General features: G+C 37.3%; 2 protein-coding genes across 2 annotated transcripts in view; one reads left to right on the top strand and one right to left on the bottom strand.

Annotated features, from left to right (window-relative positions):
* veph1 (ventricular zone expressed PH domain-containing 1) overlaps positions 1-16,576 on the bottom strand; it is a 234,384-nt gene that overhangs the window by 186,572 nt on the left and 31,236 nt on the right. The gene's annotated exons all lie outside the window — the stretch shown is intronic.
* On the top strand, positions 9,992-15,740 carry LOC114646338 (pentraxin-related protein PTX3-like). The gene is made up of 3 exons (XM_028794494.2): positions 9,992-10,308; positions 11,117-11,653; positions 14,445-15,740. Exons 1-3 carry the CDS (start codon positions 10,161-10,163, stop codon positions 15,059-15,061), a joined length of 1,302 nt encoding a protein of 433 aa, XP_028650327.1. The 5' UTR covers positions 9,992-10,160; the 3' UTR covers positions 15,062-15,740.

Below are 16,576 nucleotides of genomic sequence, written 5' to 3'. Positions count from 1 at the left end.
TTGCCCTTCCGGGTGGGGCTGAAGGTATGACCAGCCAGGCTGCTGACTCCACGCAGCTCCCCCTGGCGGCCATCCGAGCCCCCAATCAGGCTGTGGAGGACTCCATCTCCCATGGAGCCATGCGCCGGGTTGGGGAATCATTGGCTGCCAGGGAGGCTGCCACCAAGCGTCCCGGGGGAGGTATTGAACAGTCCATGGCTGCTCCCCCGGAACAGATGTAGCAGAGGCGTCCCTGCCGGGCATGGGACCCGGCTGTCCTTTACAGTATATAGTAACAAAAGGCGCTATATTGGTGCCTGACCCGACACAGACTCACACCGGAGGCATGTATAAAACCAAAGAAACTTTATTTTTCTTCACCTGTGGGGCATGTCTTCCCCATGTCCCACAGGCACAACACAGTCCCAAAGCACACCAAAAGAACAAACACTTTTCCTCTTTGTACCACCGCTCCTCCCGGCAAGCGTAGTCCTCCTCCTCCTGACTCAGGCTCCCGCAGTGGTGGCTGCTGGCCCCTTTTATAGTCCACCCGGAAGTGCTCCAGGTGCTTGATTGCTGAGTTCCAACTGCACTTCCGAGTGTGACGAAAACACTGCCCATAAGGGCTCAGGAGGCCCAGCTGTAGCACCACTTGGCGGTGCCTGCGGGACCCAACAGGGCTGCACCCAACTGCAATTCCCATGGAGCCCTGCGGGAAACCGAGGCACCGCTCCAACCCAGGGGGGTTGCCATCTAGCGTCTAGAGTGAGGTATTGCAAAGTCCATGGCTGCTCCCCCTGAACATATCCCGAAGGGGCGTCCGCCATAATATATAAATATATATATATACAGGTGCTGGTCATAAAATTAGAATATCATGACAAAGTTGATTTATTTCAGTAATTCCATTCAAAAAGTGAAACTTGTATATTAGATTCATTCATTACACACAGACTGATGTATTTCAAATGCTTATTTCTTTTAATGTTGATGATTATGACTGACAACTAATGAAAGTCTTAAATTCAGTATCTCGGAAAATTAGAATATCAATTAAGACCAATGCAAAAAAAAGGATTTTTAGAAATGTTGGCCAATTGAAAGGTATGAACATGAAAAGTATGAGCATGTACAGCACTCAATATTTAGTTGGGGCTCCTTTGGCCTGGATTACTGCAGCAATGCGGCATAGCATGGAGTCGATCAGTCTGTGGCACTGCTCAGGTGCTATGAGAGCCCATGTTGCTCTGATAGTGGCCTTCAGCTCTTCTGAATTGTTGGGTCTGGCGTATTGCATCTTCCTCTTCATAATACCCCATAGATTTTCTATGGGGTTAAGGTCAGGCGAGTTTGCTGGCCAATCAAGAACAGGGATACCATGGTCCTTAAACCAGGTACTGGTAGTTTTGGCACTGTGTGCAGGTGCCAGGTCCTTTTGGAAAATGAAATCTGCATCTCCATAAAGTTCGTCAGCAGCAGGAAGCATGAAGTGCTCTAAAACTTCCTGGTAGAAGGCTGCGTTGACCTTGGAGCTCAGAAAACACAATGGACCAACACCAGCAGATGACATGAAACCCCAAACCATCACTGACTGTGGAAACTTTACACTGGACCTCACGCAACGTGGATTCTGTGCCTCTCTTCTCTTCCTCCAGACTCTGAGACCTTGATTTCCAAAGGAAATGCAAAATTTACTTTCATCAGAGAACATAACTTTGGACCACTCAGCAGCAGTCCAGTCCTTTTTGTCTTTAGCCCAGGTGAGACGCTTCTGACGCTGTCTCTTGTTGAAGAGTGGCTTGACACAAGGAATGCGACAGCTGAAACCCATGTCTTGCATACGTCTGTGCGTGGTGGTTCTTGAAGCACTGACTCCAGCTGTAGTCCACTGTTTGTGAATCTCCCCCACATTTTTAAATGGGTTTTGCTTCACAATCCTCTCCAGGGTGCGGTTATCCCTATTGCTTGTACACTTTTTTCTACCACATGTTGTCCTTCCCTTTGCCTCTCTATTAATGTGCTTGGACACAGAGCTCTGTGAACAGCCAGCCTCTTTAGCAACGACCTTTTGTGTCTTGCCCTCCTTGTGCAAGGTGTCAATGGTCGTCTTTTGGACAACTGTCAAGTCAGCAGTCTTCCCCATGATTGTGTAGCCTACAGAACTAGACTGAGAGACCATTTAAAGGCTTTTGCAGGTGTTTTGAGTTAATTAGCTGATTAGAGTGTGGCACCAGGTGTCTTCAATATTGAACCTTATCACAATATTCTAATTTTCCGAGATACTGAATTTGGGACTTTCATTAGTTGTCAGTTATAATCATAAACATTAAAAGAAATAAACATTTGAAATACATCAGTCTGTGTGTAATGAATGAGTCTAGTATACAAGTTTCACTTTTTGAATGGAATTACTGAAATAAATCAACTTTGTCATGATATTCTAATTTTATGACCAGCACCTGTGTATATATATATATATATATATATATATATATATATATATATATATATATATATATATATATATATATATATATATATATATATGTGTGTGTGTGTGTGTACGTGTGTGGTGTGCATGTGTGTGTCTGAAGAATATGAACATGATCTAATTTAATAGTGCAATTTTGGTTGCACAGAGGAAATGAATTGCTCATAAATTGCTTAGAACGTATAATTTATACCTTTAAGGAAAATTTTGTCTAAATTACATATGCATCCTGCTTCTGTAGTTAGTTCCAGTTCCTTGGACCCTGAATTGAATAATCAGATTAGAAAGTGAATGAAAGCATTGCACCTAACTATGAACAGTTTATTAATAAATTGTGAAAAATACAGGTTAACAAAAAATAGTGTATTAATAGCTGGTTTGTTTTTTATATTCTGCAAATATCTGGCAGCCTTCTATAAAACACTCAGGTATACAGTAAAATAAAACATCATATTACTATAACAATTGATTCAAGGAAGGGTAACAATGGTTAAAGGTATTAATGGCAAATGGACACTACTGTATTTGCTATTTTAAATTTTTTGCCTAATCAAACTTTTGGTTTTCAGAAGTTGTACTCAGTATATGAATATAATTAATTCTTAAATATAAACCTTGTAGTAATGCACAGAAGGTCAGTCAGTACTAAATTTGTTTCTGCTATTGTATTTTTTTCTAATTGTAATATAAAACCACATGATAAAGTTTCTGGACAATGGTGTAACAGTTGGGTTACTAAGCCAGCAGTTCCCCTCAATACTGGTATTTTTTAAATGAAAATGTCCAAATCAAAATGTAAATGAGTGTGTGCCAGGCAATGTGCCTCTAACAATAGTCATAACTATTTAGGGTGGAGTGGTGGCTCTGAGGCTAAGGATCTGCGCTGGTATCCCGAAAGTTGCCGGTTCGAATCCCCGTAACTACCAAAAGAGATCCTACTCTGCTGGGCCCTTGAGCAAGGCCCTTGACCTTCAATTGCTCCAGGGGCGCTGTACAATGGCTGACCCTGCGCTCTGACCCCATGGGGTATGCGAAAACTAACAAATTCCTAATACAAGAAATTGTATAAGGCGAAATAAAGAACAAAAAAAAAAAACTGAAAATGGAGAGAGCTCCAGCTCCCTCTCTCTCTCTCTCTCTCTCTGTGTTTTCCACAGTCAAAAGACAACCCTCCCGGGGGTGGGGGGATAAAGGGGGGAGAGAAGGAGAGCAGGTTATATCTAATCTATTCTTGTAATCCTTATAATTATAAATATCAATGCAACAACAGGCTAAAATGCAACAACTCATGGGGAATCTTGAAACTAAGATTAAAACTGCCATATTACCAATTAAAACTATAAATGACATTAAAAACTCAGAATCAATGTCTCCATGATGGGACAGTTAACTTTGTGAGCTGGAATGTTAAAGGCCTGAATCACGAATTAAAGAGAAAGAAAGTATGCTCTCACCTAACAGGCTTAAACGCTAAAATAGTATTTCTACAGGAGACCCACTTACTAACCAAGGATCAGTTCAGATTACAAAAAGACTGGACTGGCCAAATGTTCCATTCTAGCTTTATAAAGAAAACTAGAGGGGTGGGAATTCTCATACATAGAACAGTTCCATTTGTAGCATCAGAGGTAGTGTCGGACCCTGAAGGGAGATATGTGATGGTCATGGGCAACTTATATAACAGTAAAATGATTTTGATAAATGTTTATGCACCCAATGTTGATGATAAGGAATTCATGCAAAATCTATTTGCATCCATTCCCAATGTGAACACTCATAAAATTATAATGGCTGGGGACTTTAATTGTGTTTTAAATCCACTCTTAGATAGGACTCCTGTGACAGGGGGGATGACATCTAATACTGCAAAGATAATTACACAGTTTTTAAATGATCACAACTTATCAGACCCCTGGAGGTTTCTTAACCCAAACTCAAGAACATATTCATTCTACTCACCAGTGCATTATAGCTACTCAAGAATTGATTATTTTTTTATAGATAATAATTTCCTGCCTACAATTAAATCATGCAAATATGACACAATTGTTATCTCTGACCATGTCCCTCTAGTCTTGGAGCTAAAATCAATAAGCCCCTCATACTCACCTCGCAGATGGCGTCTTAACCCTCTTTTATTGGCAGACGAGAACTGCACAGAATTTATATCCAAACAAATCAGCTTCTTCCTAGAGACAAACACGTCCACAGAGGTTTCTGCAGGAACACTCTGGGAAACTCTAAAGGCCTTCTTAAGAGGCCAGATTATTTCATATCTTTCCCATAGAAATAAATTAGAAACCAAGAAAGTGTCAGAGCTAAGAAATGAAATTACTAGAATAGATGAAGAACAAGCCAGGCGTCCAAGTGAAGCTCTTCACAGGAAAAGGCAGGCCCTGCATACAGAACTTAACATCTTAACAACTAAAGAAACTGAACAACTTATTTATAAGTCTAGACAGCATTACTATGAACACGGAGAAAAAGCTAATAAGCTTTTAGCTCAACAAATTCATAAACAAGAAGTTCACAATGCAATACCAGTAATCACCAACAAGAATGGAGAAGAAATCATCGACCATAATAAAATAATGCACACATTTAGAGATTACTATAAGTCTTTATATTCCACTGAGCCCAAAGAAGACAACACGCAATCTAATGCATTTCTGGATAATTTACAAATACCACAAATAGATGCTTTAAGTGCTGAGGAACTGGATAAACCTCTAACGCTAACAGAATTACTAGACGCTATAAAGTCACTACAAAGCGGGAAATCATCAGGCCCTGATGGTTACCCCGTAGAGTTTTATAAGAAATTCTCCACTCAGCTAGCTCCACTCTTATTGGTAACATTTACAGAAGCTAAAGACCACCAAATACTACCTCAAACATTTCGACAAGCATTAATCACCGTTTTTCCTAAACAAAATAAGGACTTGTTACAATGTGCATCATATAGACCAATTTCACTCCTGAATAATGATGTTAAGATACTCTCAAAAATCCTAGCTAGAAGGATGGAGAAAGTGCTGCCCTCGGTAATATCACAAGATCAAACTGGATTTATTAAAGGCCGACATCTATCTTCAAATCTCCGACGCTTGTTTAATGTTATATATTCACCAGCAAAATCAAACACCCCAGAGATATTACTATCATTAGACGCAGAAAAGGCATTTGACATGATCGAATGGAATTACCTTTTCACTGCACTGGAGAAATTTGGGTTTGGCCCGAATATTTGTGCTTGGATCAAACTACTGTATACCAGTCCAGAAGCTTCAGTTTGTATTAATAAAATTTGCTCAGACTACTTTAAACTAGAACGTGGTACCAGACAAGGATGTCCCTTGTCGCCACTGTTGTTTGCAATCGCTATTGAACCACTGGCGGTTCGCTGCCGAAATTCTTATCAGATAAAGGGGATTGTCAGAGAAGGACTGGAACAGAAAATTTCTCTATATGCAGATGATATGGTCTCATATATATCGGACCCAGAAAACACTGTCCCTGCTGTTTTAACAGCACTAACAGAATTTCAAAAGATATCTGGTCTTAAAATTAATCTGAATAAAAGTATACTCTTTCCAGTGAACTCACAAGCATATAATATTAGATTAGACACCCTACCTTTTACCATAGCAGATCAGTTTAAATACCTAGAGGTAAATATCACAAGTAAACATAAAGCTCTTTATCAACAAAATTTTGGCATCTGTATGGAAAAAATTAAGCAAGACTTGCATAGATGGTCAACCCTTCATCTCACTCTAGCCGGAAGAATTAACATTGTTAAGATGAATATTCTTCCTAAACTTCTCTTTTTATTTCAAAACATTTCAATATATATCAATAAATCATTTTTTAAACAATTAGATTCAATAATAACCTCATTCATTTGGAACTCAAAACACCCACGTATCCGAAGAGCGACCCTACAAAGACCTCAGGCAGAAGGTGGCATGGCTTTACCTAATTTTCAGTTTTATTACTGGGCAGCAAACATACAAGCCATAAAAACCTGGACACAAATAAATGCACATGCCCAGGCTTGGTCTGCAATAGAAGTAAAATCCTGTAGTACTTCTTTATATTCCCTGCTCTGCTCTCCAATAAATGAAAGTTATCGCAAATATACTAATAACCCAATTGTGCTTTACTCACTCAGAATATGGAACCAAATTAGGAAGCATTTTAAGATGGAAAATCTTTTATCAGTGGCACCTCTGCAAGGGAACCACCTCTTTCAACCTTCGCAAGTATATCCAGTTTTTAATACCTGGAAAAGTTTTGGGATTAAAATGCTCAGAGATCTTTATATAGACAACATATTTACATCTTTTGAACAATTACATTCAAAATTTAACCTCCCAGCTACACATTTCTTTTACTATCTTCAAATTAGAAATTTTGTTAAACAGAAATTGCCCGATTTCCCCCACCTTGCACCCTCCACAATGCTGGAAAAAATACTGCTCAATTCCGAGGAAACAAACACTATTTCCGCAATATATAAAATCTTATTAGAGTCCCTACCTTTCAAAGACCCAAGAGGACATTGGGAAGAAGATCTCTTAATCAATATATCAGAAAAGGAGTGGAAGGTAGCAAAGCAGAGAATTCACTCAAGTTCTATATGCGCAAAGCATAGAATTATTCAACTAAAAATTATATATCGAGCTCATCTGTCTCGCTTAAAACTGTCCAAAATGTTTCCAGGCCAGGATCCAACCTGCGAGCGCTGCAACCAAGCTCCTGCCTCACTGGGCCACATGTTCTGGGCCTGCACCAAACTAACATCATTTTGGACAAAAATTTTTAAGTGCCTCTCTGACAGCCTTAGTATCACAATCCCTCCTAACCCACTAACAGCTGTGTTTGGTGTCCTTCCAGATGGACTGGAATTGGAGAAGGACAAGCAAACGGTGATTGCATTCACTACACTCTTGGCACGCAGACTTATTTTGTTAAATTGGAAGAATCCTAATTCTCCTCTTATAAGTCAGTGGGAAACCGATGTTTTATATTATTTGAAATTGGAAAAAATCAAATTTTCAGTTACAGGATCTGTACAAAATTTTTTCAAAACATGGCAGGATTTAATCAATATTATTTTAGAATAAGAGAAATAACTATTATTGCATTTAACTCCCTTCTCCATCTCTTATTTATATAGATATTTACTTCTCCCCTTCTTTTGTCTAATGTTGCCTTATTAAAAAGCTTAAAGAAATTTTCCTTTAGCTAAGCTCTCCTTCTCAGGGGTGGGGTTTGATTTGTTTTCAAATTTGTTGGGTTATAAATTGATCTGTTTGTATGGAATGATTACAATGAAAATTAATAAAATAAAAATATTAAAAAAAAAAAAAAGACAACCCTCCCGGCTCCACCCTTCTGTATTTATAGGCTCCCTGGACCAACACAACCTGTTAGGAAAGCTGTGGTGAAACCAGGAGATACAGTTAGCAATCGCACCAAGGTGGTATTTGTGAGCTTACCACAGCTGTCCAGATGATCTCCATGCGCACGTGCATAAAAACTGTTAACCTGTAATACAAGCTATGAAAGTAAGTAGCCGATTCTCAACTAGATTTCTTTTGCTTATCATAATCATTCACCTTCATGAAACTACTATAGCATGTAAATAAAACAGCTGTGAATTATTCATTATGATTTACATTTATTACATTTCATTAGGGAGGCAATGTGGGGATGTGGTTAGTGTTGTCTTATATCATGAAGTAATACGGTTCAATTAAGTCAGTATTTCTGGTTTCCTACAATATCCCAAAGATATGAATGTTAAATTAAAAAGTAAAAGTATATACTGAAATAAAACAGGAGTTTAATGAAATTAGACATTTGGTGTGGATTTAAAGGATTATTACAAAAAACTATAATCACTGCACAACATTTAACTAAAGTTGCCAACTACTACATTATTATAGAAGCTGGTAAATTGCAGTAAAACAACAACAACATTTATTTATATAGCACATTTTCATGCAAATAATGTAGCTCAAAGTGTTTTACATAATGAAGAAAAGAGAAATAAAAGACAAAGTAAGAATTAGAATAAGACAACACTAATTAACATAGAATAAAAGTAAGGTCCGATGGCCAACGAGGACAGAAAAAACAACAAAAAAAAAAAATTCCAGACGGCTGGAGAGAAAAAATAAAATCTGTAGGGGTTCCAGGCCATGAGACCACCCAGCCCCCTCTGGGCAAAAAACAACCTTTTGCCACTGATTATGCAGAAGCAACACTTATGATGGTCAAGAGTTAAGTAAGAGTGATGTCCTCTAGCTTCTTTGTGACCCTGAATTACAATAAAGAGGCACCAACTCTTGATGTCTTGCCTGTCCACTACAAGGTTTAATACATCCATCCATTTTCTGAATCTCCATTTCCTGTACAGGAAGAAGGCTTTAGTCAAAAGAACCATATCTGTGTACCACAAGGCAATCTCAGTCACTTACTCAGTAATTCCAGGCCAATATACAGTCACCAATCAATACAATGCAGAATGAGGAGACAGGAATGGAACTTAGTCCCTATAGTTGTAAGGTGGCAGTGCCAACCATTGCACCATCTTAAAAAATAATACATGCATGCAGTATCTGCATACATAAATAAAGTAGGTGTATAAATTACACTGTACAGTATAAGAGGCTCTTCAACCTGAAAGGTTGAAAAAAAGAGTCTTACTGTCCTGTATGATAATATTTTCTTTATTATTTTTTTAATTTGATTTAAAAAAAGCAGAATTCCACTTGTATTTACCATATATTAGCACATTTTGGAAGCTTTGCATATGACTTGTTTCCATTAATGACTACCACTTTCTAACAGAAAATAAGAAAGACGATAGTAAGGAATCACGGAAAACTGGGAGTCTTTGCTAAATAAAGACAGCAAATATTTGTAAAGAAAAAAACAAAAACTACAGGAAGTCTTTTGCAACAAATGTATAAGCAGACATCTCTGAAGACACATTTCTTGGTAATGGTATGCACAAATTTTCTTTGCCAGAGTTGACTAATGAAATCTGCACGTATGCCATCTAAACAGCTTTGCCTTCACAAGACGGATTTTATACTTTTTTCCAATAAAGGCATTCTGTCAAGTCTAACGCAAACCTTGGCCAATATTTTAAGCCTTATTTCAAAAATGCTTAACATATGTATGGTATACTTTAAATAGCTATCACTCACATAGAACATTGAATTTATCATTCCCTTGCATAGCCTCCTTTGGGATTCACCTACTTTTATTATACAGTTTATTCATTCTCTGCTGCCAACATGCAAGTAAAAAAAGTTTATTCTCATGAGGAAGTAATTACAATTGCCTTGCAGTTCAAATTCCCCCTTTAAAGCCCCTGCTCTGTCTTTGTAACTACCCTCACATATCAAAATCCTCCAAGGATACATTGAGAAACTCTGCCCCCTTACATTATTACAGGTTTTTTGTATTACTATTACAACACATACTACCTCCAACGAAGCATTACTCACTCATTCATTCTCTCACTCCCAGTGTTTATATAGAGTGTGCCGACTAATGCACTTCTAGTTTCTCGGCAGTTGAGGGCTAAAATACATCAAGGAAGCAAGCCAAAAAGATTGCTCAGCAATAACTGCCATATCCCAAAGGCTGAGCTAACCATTGCAAAAACAGCATGAAAATAATTATGTGGAAGCTACTAAGGGCAGCTCTTCTTTGCTATTTCTTTGGTATTTCTGTGCTGGTTTCACAGTATGACCATGAATTTGAAGTGCAGTATCAAAATGGCTTTGAAAATGAGATTAAAGAAGAGGAAGAGGAAGGTAAGCCTTAGTAAAGATTATTTCTGATTTTCATTACCTTTCTTTCTTCTGCCTTTTCTACCCTGTAACATGTCTTTTATCGTGTAAAATGTTCTACAATGAAACTCAACAGCTAAATTAAATGAAATTGTTTCAGGGCTGTATATTTTAATATATTTAAGTTAAGCATGATCTTTAACAAATCATTAAATCACTGTCAATTTTGGGAAATGAGGGCTCCCTAGAGATTGCACAGTTAAAATAAAAAAAATTTAAAAAAAACATTGGGTTGTTAATCAGTGCAAACATTACAGATTCTGGAGCCCTTTTATAATTAAATAACAGATCGTCAGACAATTTAACAAAACATGTTGCTTAAGTTTTGTTTCAGTATTATGTTCTGAGTTTTCCATTTATGTCAGTTTGTGTTTAAATGTAACTATACTGCATCTGTGTTTAGCATATGGCACACTATGATTATAGGAAGTGTGGTTTAAAAAATTAAATTAAATTGATCTGAAACACTGCTTAAATGTAAGCCTAATATAAAACAGAAACACTTTGATCTTTTAATTGTAACATATCCTTCACATAAACTAAATCTCAACTCATACAGAATTAATGAATCTCAGATATACAAATTTATAGAAAAAAAAACTTTAAAAGAAAGAAAGAAACTGCTTGTTTGTTTGGCATCTTGCTTTAGAAGAGTACATGTGGGTCATCAGCTTGAGTACAGCATTAGAAACCAGGTAAGATAACCAGATGTACTGCCTTTTCTCTTTGTCTGTTCTTCATTTCTCACTCTGACATTCACTCAATTCACTAGCTACGCCAACTCCATGTGAGTCCCCAGAACTCGGCAGATGGGACAAACTTTTTGCAATGCTGGAAAACTCACAGATGAAAGAAAATATGCTGCTCCAGTATGTGGATGACATTCTGAAAGTGGAGGTCCAAAGCCTGCGTACTGAAATGCTCCAGTTTGTTGCTAATTTTGCCGGAACTTGCACCAATGCTGTTGACAGTGCCAAAACACGCATAATTTCACAGCTGGACAGGAAATTAATGGAAATCACAGACAGGATTAAGGGTACCGACAATACATGTCAGTCTGAAAATGAAGAAAGGCTGGAACAGCTGCTAGCAAGTGGCCAGGACATCATTAACAAACTCAGCAAAATAGAAAATGCCTGGCAAAACACAGCGGAAGCAAATGGTTCCGACTCAGAAGTCAAACTGCAGGATGGCTCTGTTTGTATGGGGTTAGAAAAGGTTATAGATTCTTTGACATCTAATCTTCAGCAGACTCAAAAGAAAATAGAGCTTACTCAGATGTGGGCTAGTCAACGCTTCCTGCCTGCAGGTAAGGTTATACCCTCTCCATTACTCACATGTATCACAGATTACATTCTGGGTGCCTTTATATAAATAGTGTCAAGGTTGGGGAGGAGTGCAAAGTATAGTAAGCTGCTACATGGACACAAAATTCTCAAACCAAAATACCTTTCTTTATTTTATATAATAAAGGGTTGCACTCACAATGGTTAACTCTGCTGCCTCACAGCTCCATAGTCCTGGATGCAGACTCCAACAAGGCCACTGTCTATATGAAGTTTGCATGCTTACTCTGGTTACTCTGGTTTCTGCTCACATCCCAAACATGGGTTAATTAGATTAAGTACTTTGAGCATGGGAAAGGTTCTATATAAATAAAATGTATTTTTATTATTAGATTGACTGATAACTCTAAATTGTACTAAACTAAGTGGCCAACACAACTGCACAACACAACTGCAAAGGACAGTTCAGGTTCAAGTACTGCTGGGAAAGGTGCTGGTCCCCCAGGTCCCTAAAACTAAATTATATGGTTTTTGAAAAAAAAAGGTCAATTTAGAGTTACCAACCGACTTTTTTTTCAGAGGAACCTTGGTTACCTGAAGTAACCCTATGTTAACGCCGTAAAAATGTTGAAATGCCACATTGTCAGAGACCAAGATGGTAATCACATCAAACTGCAGCCTTAAGACAACCACATTGTCCATGGCATCATAGGAATATTCTGTTTGTTTGTCATAAATCTAGCTATTTTATGAAATACAGTGCAGCTTACATCCCTTCCCAAGTTTGGAAAATGTAAAATAAAACAACAAACCACTCGATTTTTCATATAATTACATGCCAAATTACTGGAACATCACATAACCGGCCATCAATCTTAATCACGGTTAATGGATCATAGGATAGCCTAACTCAACAGCACTGGGTTAAAGGGAAGAACCAACCCTGGCTGGGGTATCAGTTACTATAACTTAATGAAAAGGCATATAACAGATATGTCATTAAAATGATCAAATAAATGTGTGATATCAACTTAATACTTAATAACTCAAGATTATTAACTACATTTACAAAGTATGTTTAGGTTACATTATAGTGTAAGGGAATTCTATTATGACTGGGTTTTTACTTTTCTCTGCTCCTTTCAGGTTAGGCAGGATAGAATATTTAGCTTCATAAAATGCATGAATTGGTGTATTTAAACAGAAGATTAATTGGATTAAGCAGATTTTTTAATATTACACAATACTATTATGTCATGTCATGGACATGAATACATCATAATATGGGCAAATGACAAAATAAAATATTTAGACTGTTAGTGACCATCCATGTTATTTTTTCACCCTTGGCTTAAATATATAGTTTCTAAGCATTTAATTTAAAATACTGTAAATATTTCAGTACTTTAACACAACAAATATTAAAAAGAGAGCAATTATTTTTGACATTTCTCTTCCCCCAGCTTAGTGACATTTCATCAGTAAATAAAGCCCATTATCATTATCACAGTACTGTATTTTCAAAATGTTAATTTCTTAGCCCATCACTTCCCATTCAGTACCATGGGATGTCAAAGCTTACATTTGCAGCATTGGGAGCAAGCAGGAGCCTCCCTTCAACAGAGCACCAGTCCAAACACACACACCCACACACTCATATTTAGAGGTAACCAGTTGACGTTAAATGCACATGTTTGGGATGCAGAAGGAAATCTGAAGTATCTAGGATAAAAATACAGATCACAAGCTAAATGTGAGATTGAAACCCATGGCCCTGGAAGTGTGAATTAGAAGCAGTAGACAATGAGCCACAGTGCTAGCCTTGATGCACTTTCAGTAATCTCAAGGCTCTAACAAATGAACATTAAGTCTGGAATTCATTGTCACACTACAGGAAATCTGAGCAAATGTTTATTTTTAGATAAACTGATTTATTGCTGTTGATAGCTTAAACAAAGCGGATTCCCGTAGTAAACTTGTGCAGGCTCTCTTTGCAGATTTTTTTTTACAACAGGAAGTGTGCGGGCCATGAAGATTTAAAGAAATTTTTAGTGTTCTTGTCACTGATATCTGTTATAAAATAGATGATATTAAGGCATTAATGGCACGTTCATAACGTTAGTCAGTGTTTGAGTCAACAAGATGGGAAAAGTGATAAGAATGGATCACAGCCCTCTGCCATTTGCACTGCTGTCTAATAGTTTGTCTATAAACTTTGTTCTCTTAGATATACTCTTTACACTGCCTTTCCAGTAACAGTATCCCACATTCTACTGTTGCTTACATGCCTAGAGTGTTATTTGTTTTTGTTTCATTTGTACTATTTGAGTTTAATTATGGACAGCACTTATGCACAACAGGCAGCACTGTCTATTCAGAGTCCTCAAACTCATTTCTATTTTTAACTAGTGGGCCTACTGCATTGAGTTTGGCTTCCTTTAGAGCAGCAGTTCTCAATCTGTGGGGCGAAGTAACAAAAAAGGGGGCACGAATGTTGCCATATGTGGCATAATTTCGCTATTCGTAGGGAAATTTTAAACTTGTAGCGGTGTATCGGCAGCAAAAAATATAGGAATACATTTTATCAGGGATTCAAAAAAATGTTAGGGGGGTGCGATTAAAACTGTTATGAAAACTCAGGTCGCAAATACTTAAAGGTTGAGAAACGCTGCTTTAGAGACTTCTATGTTCCAAACAAATGTGCTCTCGTCTGAACTCAAGGAGTCCTGTCCTGTATTGATGTTGACAGGACAGACAACATCATATTGAAGCTAGGATAGGCAACTTTTAACTTATTTAATATTTCTTTTCTAGGGTGTGAAATGGCTCTTTTGTTTCCAATGAGGTCCAAAAAGATTTTTGCCAGTGTCAGTCCTGTTGCAGCAATGACTCTAAATGCCTTTACTGCTTGCATTTGGGCTAAAGTGACAGAAGCACTCAACAAAACAGTCCTTTTCTCATATGGAACCAAGAGGAACCCATATGAGATTCAACTCAGTCTAAGGCAGCAGTCAGTCATCCTAACGGTAGGAAGTGAAGAGCATTCAGTGGTTGCTGAGAATGCTGTGTCTGCTGGACAATGGGCTCATATCTGTGGAACATGGAACTCTGAAGAAGGAAAATCATCTGTGTGGGTAAATGGAGAACTTATGACAACCGCTCTAGGAGTGGCAGAAAGTCACACAATCCCTGATGGCGGCATCTTACAACTTGGCCAAGAGAAAAATGGTTGTTGTGTGGGGGGAGGATTTGATGAAAACCTGGCTTTTTCTGGAAAACTCACAGGATTCAATCTTTGGAATAGAACTCTGAATGGTACGCAGATAATCTACTTAGCTACCAGCGAAGATTCATGTGATGTCAGAGGCAATGTGATTGGCTGGGGTGTTACGGAAATTATCCCCCAAGGAGGTGCCCAGTATATTCATTAGGACAAATGAACTGAGTAACATCACACAACTTCCCGGAAACTGCATTAAAAAAATAATCGGTAAACTGAATTAAAAAATTATTTCCCCTTTTTCAAACTAAAAATTGCATTTACATTAATTAAACCTAGGATAGGGGAATAATGCTTTGTGGAAACAGATGCTAATTACATACAGACATGACATCTACAGTAAATGCAATTTACTAAATTCTTGTTTACATTTAGAAATACTTCAAGTGATATCTTGTATGCTGGGTAAACATCACAACCTTATTATTAATCAAAAAAATGATCACCAACGTTTGTCCAGTTTTACTCTATGATAATGTATTTGTCAAACAAATATCTCAGATACTTTAGCATGATGTAAAGGGAGACAGAAAGCTGAAATGCAACACAGTCATACATAAATACAGTGTTCTTATTTAAATGAAGAGAAAATTATGAGATAAAAATACTCGTGATGGGCACTCTTCATGGTTATTTTACTTGTTATTTTAGAGTTTGAACTGGATATTATTTTGCTAAGTGTGTTGCATACAATATCACAAAGTTTACATGAAACCAAAATCGTCTTCACTTTATAATATGTAGAATTACTGTATAATATTGTACATTGTTTTTTGAGAAAAATAAATGTATTTTTTATTTTTGCTTTATCAATAAAATATTGTATTCAAGCTGCTGAGCATCATATCTATCAAATCAGCTTTCAGATATCAGCCACAATCACAGGAAGCTCATTCTTTAATTAAATGAAAGTGAAATCCATAAACCATTCTGGTACAGCAAACAGAACATTTTCTGCATATATCATTCACATAGCAGGCTCTCTGGCTGTGAGACTTTTAAAAATACTGATGCAATCTTTGACCAAAGAGGTACACAAATCAACAATTAACCTAATGAATTAAATTAGCTTTCATTTAAAAGGAAAAATTTCTGTCAATGTTGGCCTTTGACTCAGAACTGTCAATGCATCTCAGGCAACTGGTTCACACTTTTGATCTGTTACAGTATATCCCTTTGAAATCAATGACCATGATAAAGTTCTACCTGCTTCTGACAAGAACATTATTGAATTATTCCAGCCAGCTCAATATATCACCCCTCTCACACAGCACAAGAACATATATGCAGGATTCTATTCCTTTAGTTCTGCTGATGGCAAAGTGATTATGTTATCACATCTCTTATAACATGCTGCAACTTTAGCTCTCTACTAAATGGTGCATACAGAAAAGAGTTTAAGGGTGTTAGGTTTGAGTCTGATTCTGGTATCTATATGGAGTTCATTTCTGTACATTTCATAAATGATCTCTCCTGATGGCTACTATGTTACTCACTAATGATATTTGTACTTCTGATTAAGGTACATAAAGATTTGCATCATGTTAACAAAGCCCATGTGATGATAAACAGAAAACCAAGAGAAGACTGTGTAGTTTAGGCTACAAGTACAATAACGATCTAGTGCTGACATGTTTATTTTTTCTTTTTCTTCTCAAGAGCATGT

The sequence above is a fragment of the Erpetoichthys calabaricus genome, chromosome 2 (assembly GCF_900747795.2).
Source record: "Erpetoichthys calabaricus chromosome 2, fErpCal1.3, whole genome shotgun sequence".
In the NCBI taxonomy this organism is placed as follows: Eukaryota; Metazoa; Chordata; class Cladistia; order Polypteriformes; family Polypteridae; genus Erpetoichthys; species Erpetoichthys calabaricus.
This window is presented reverse-complemented; position numbering and strand designations above follow the sequence as displayed.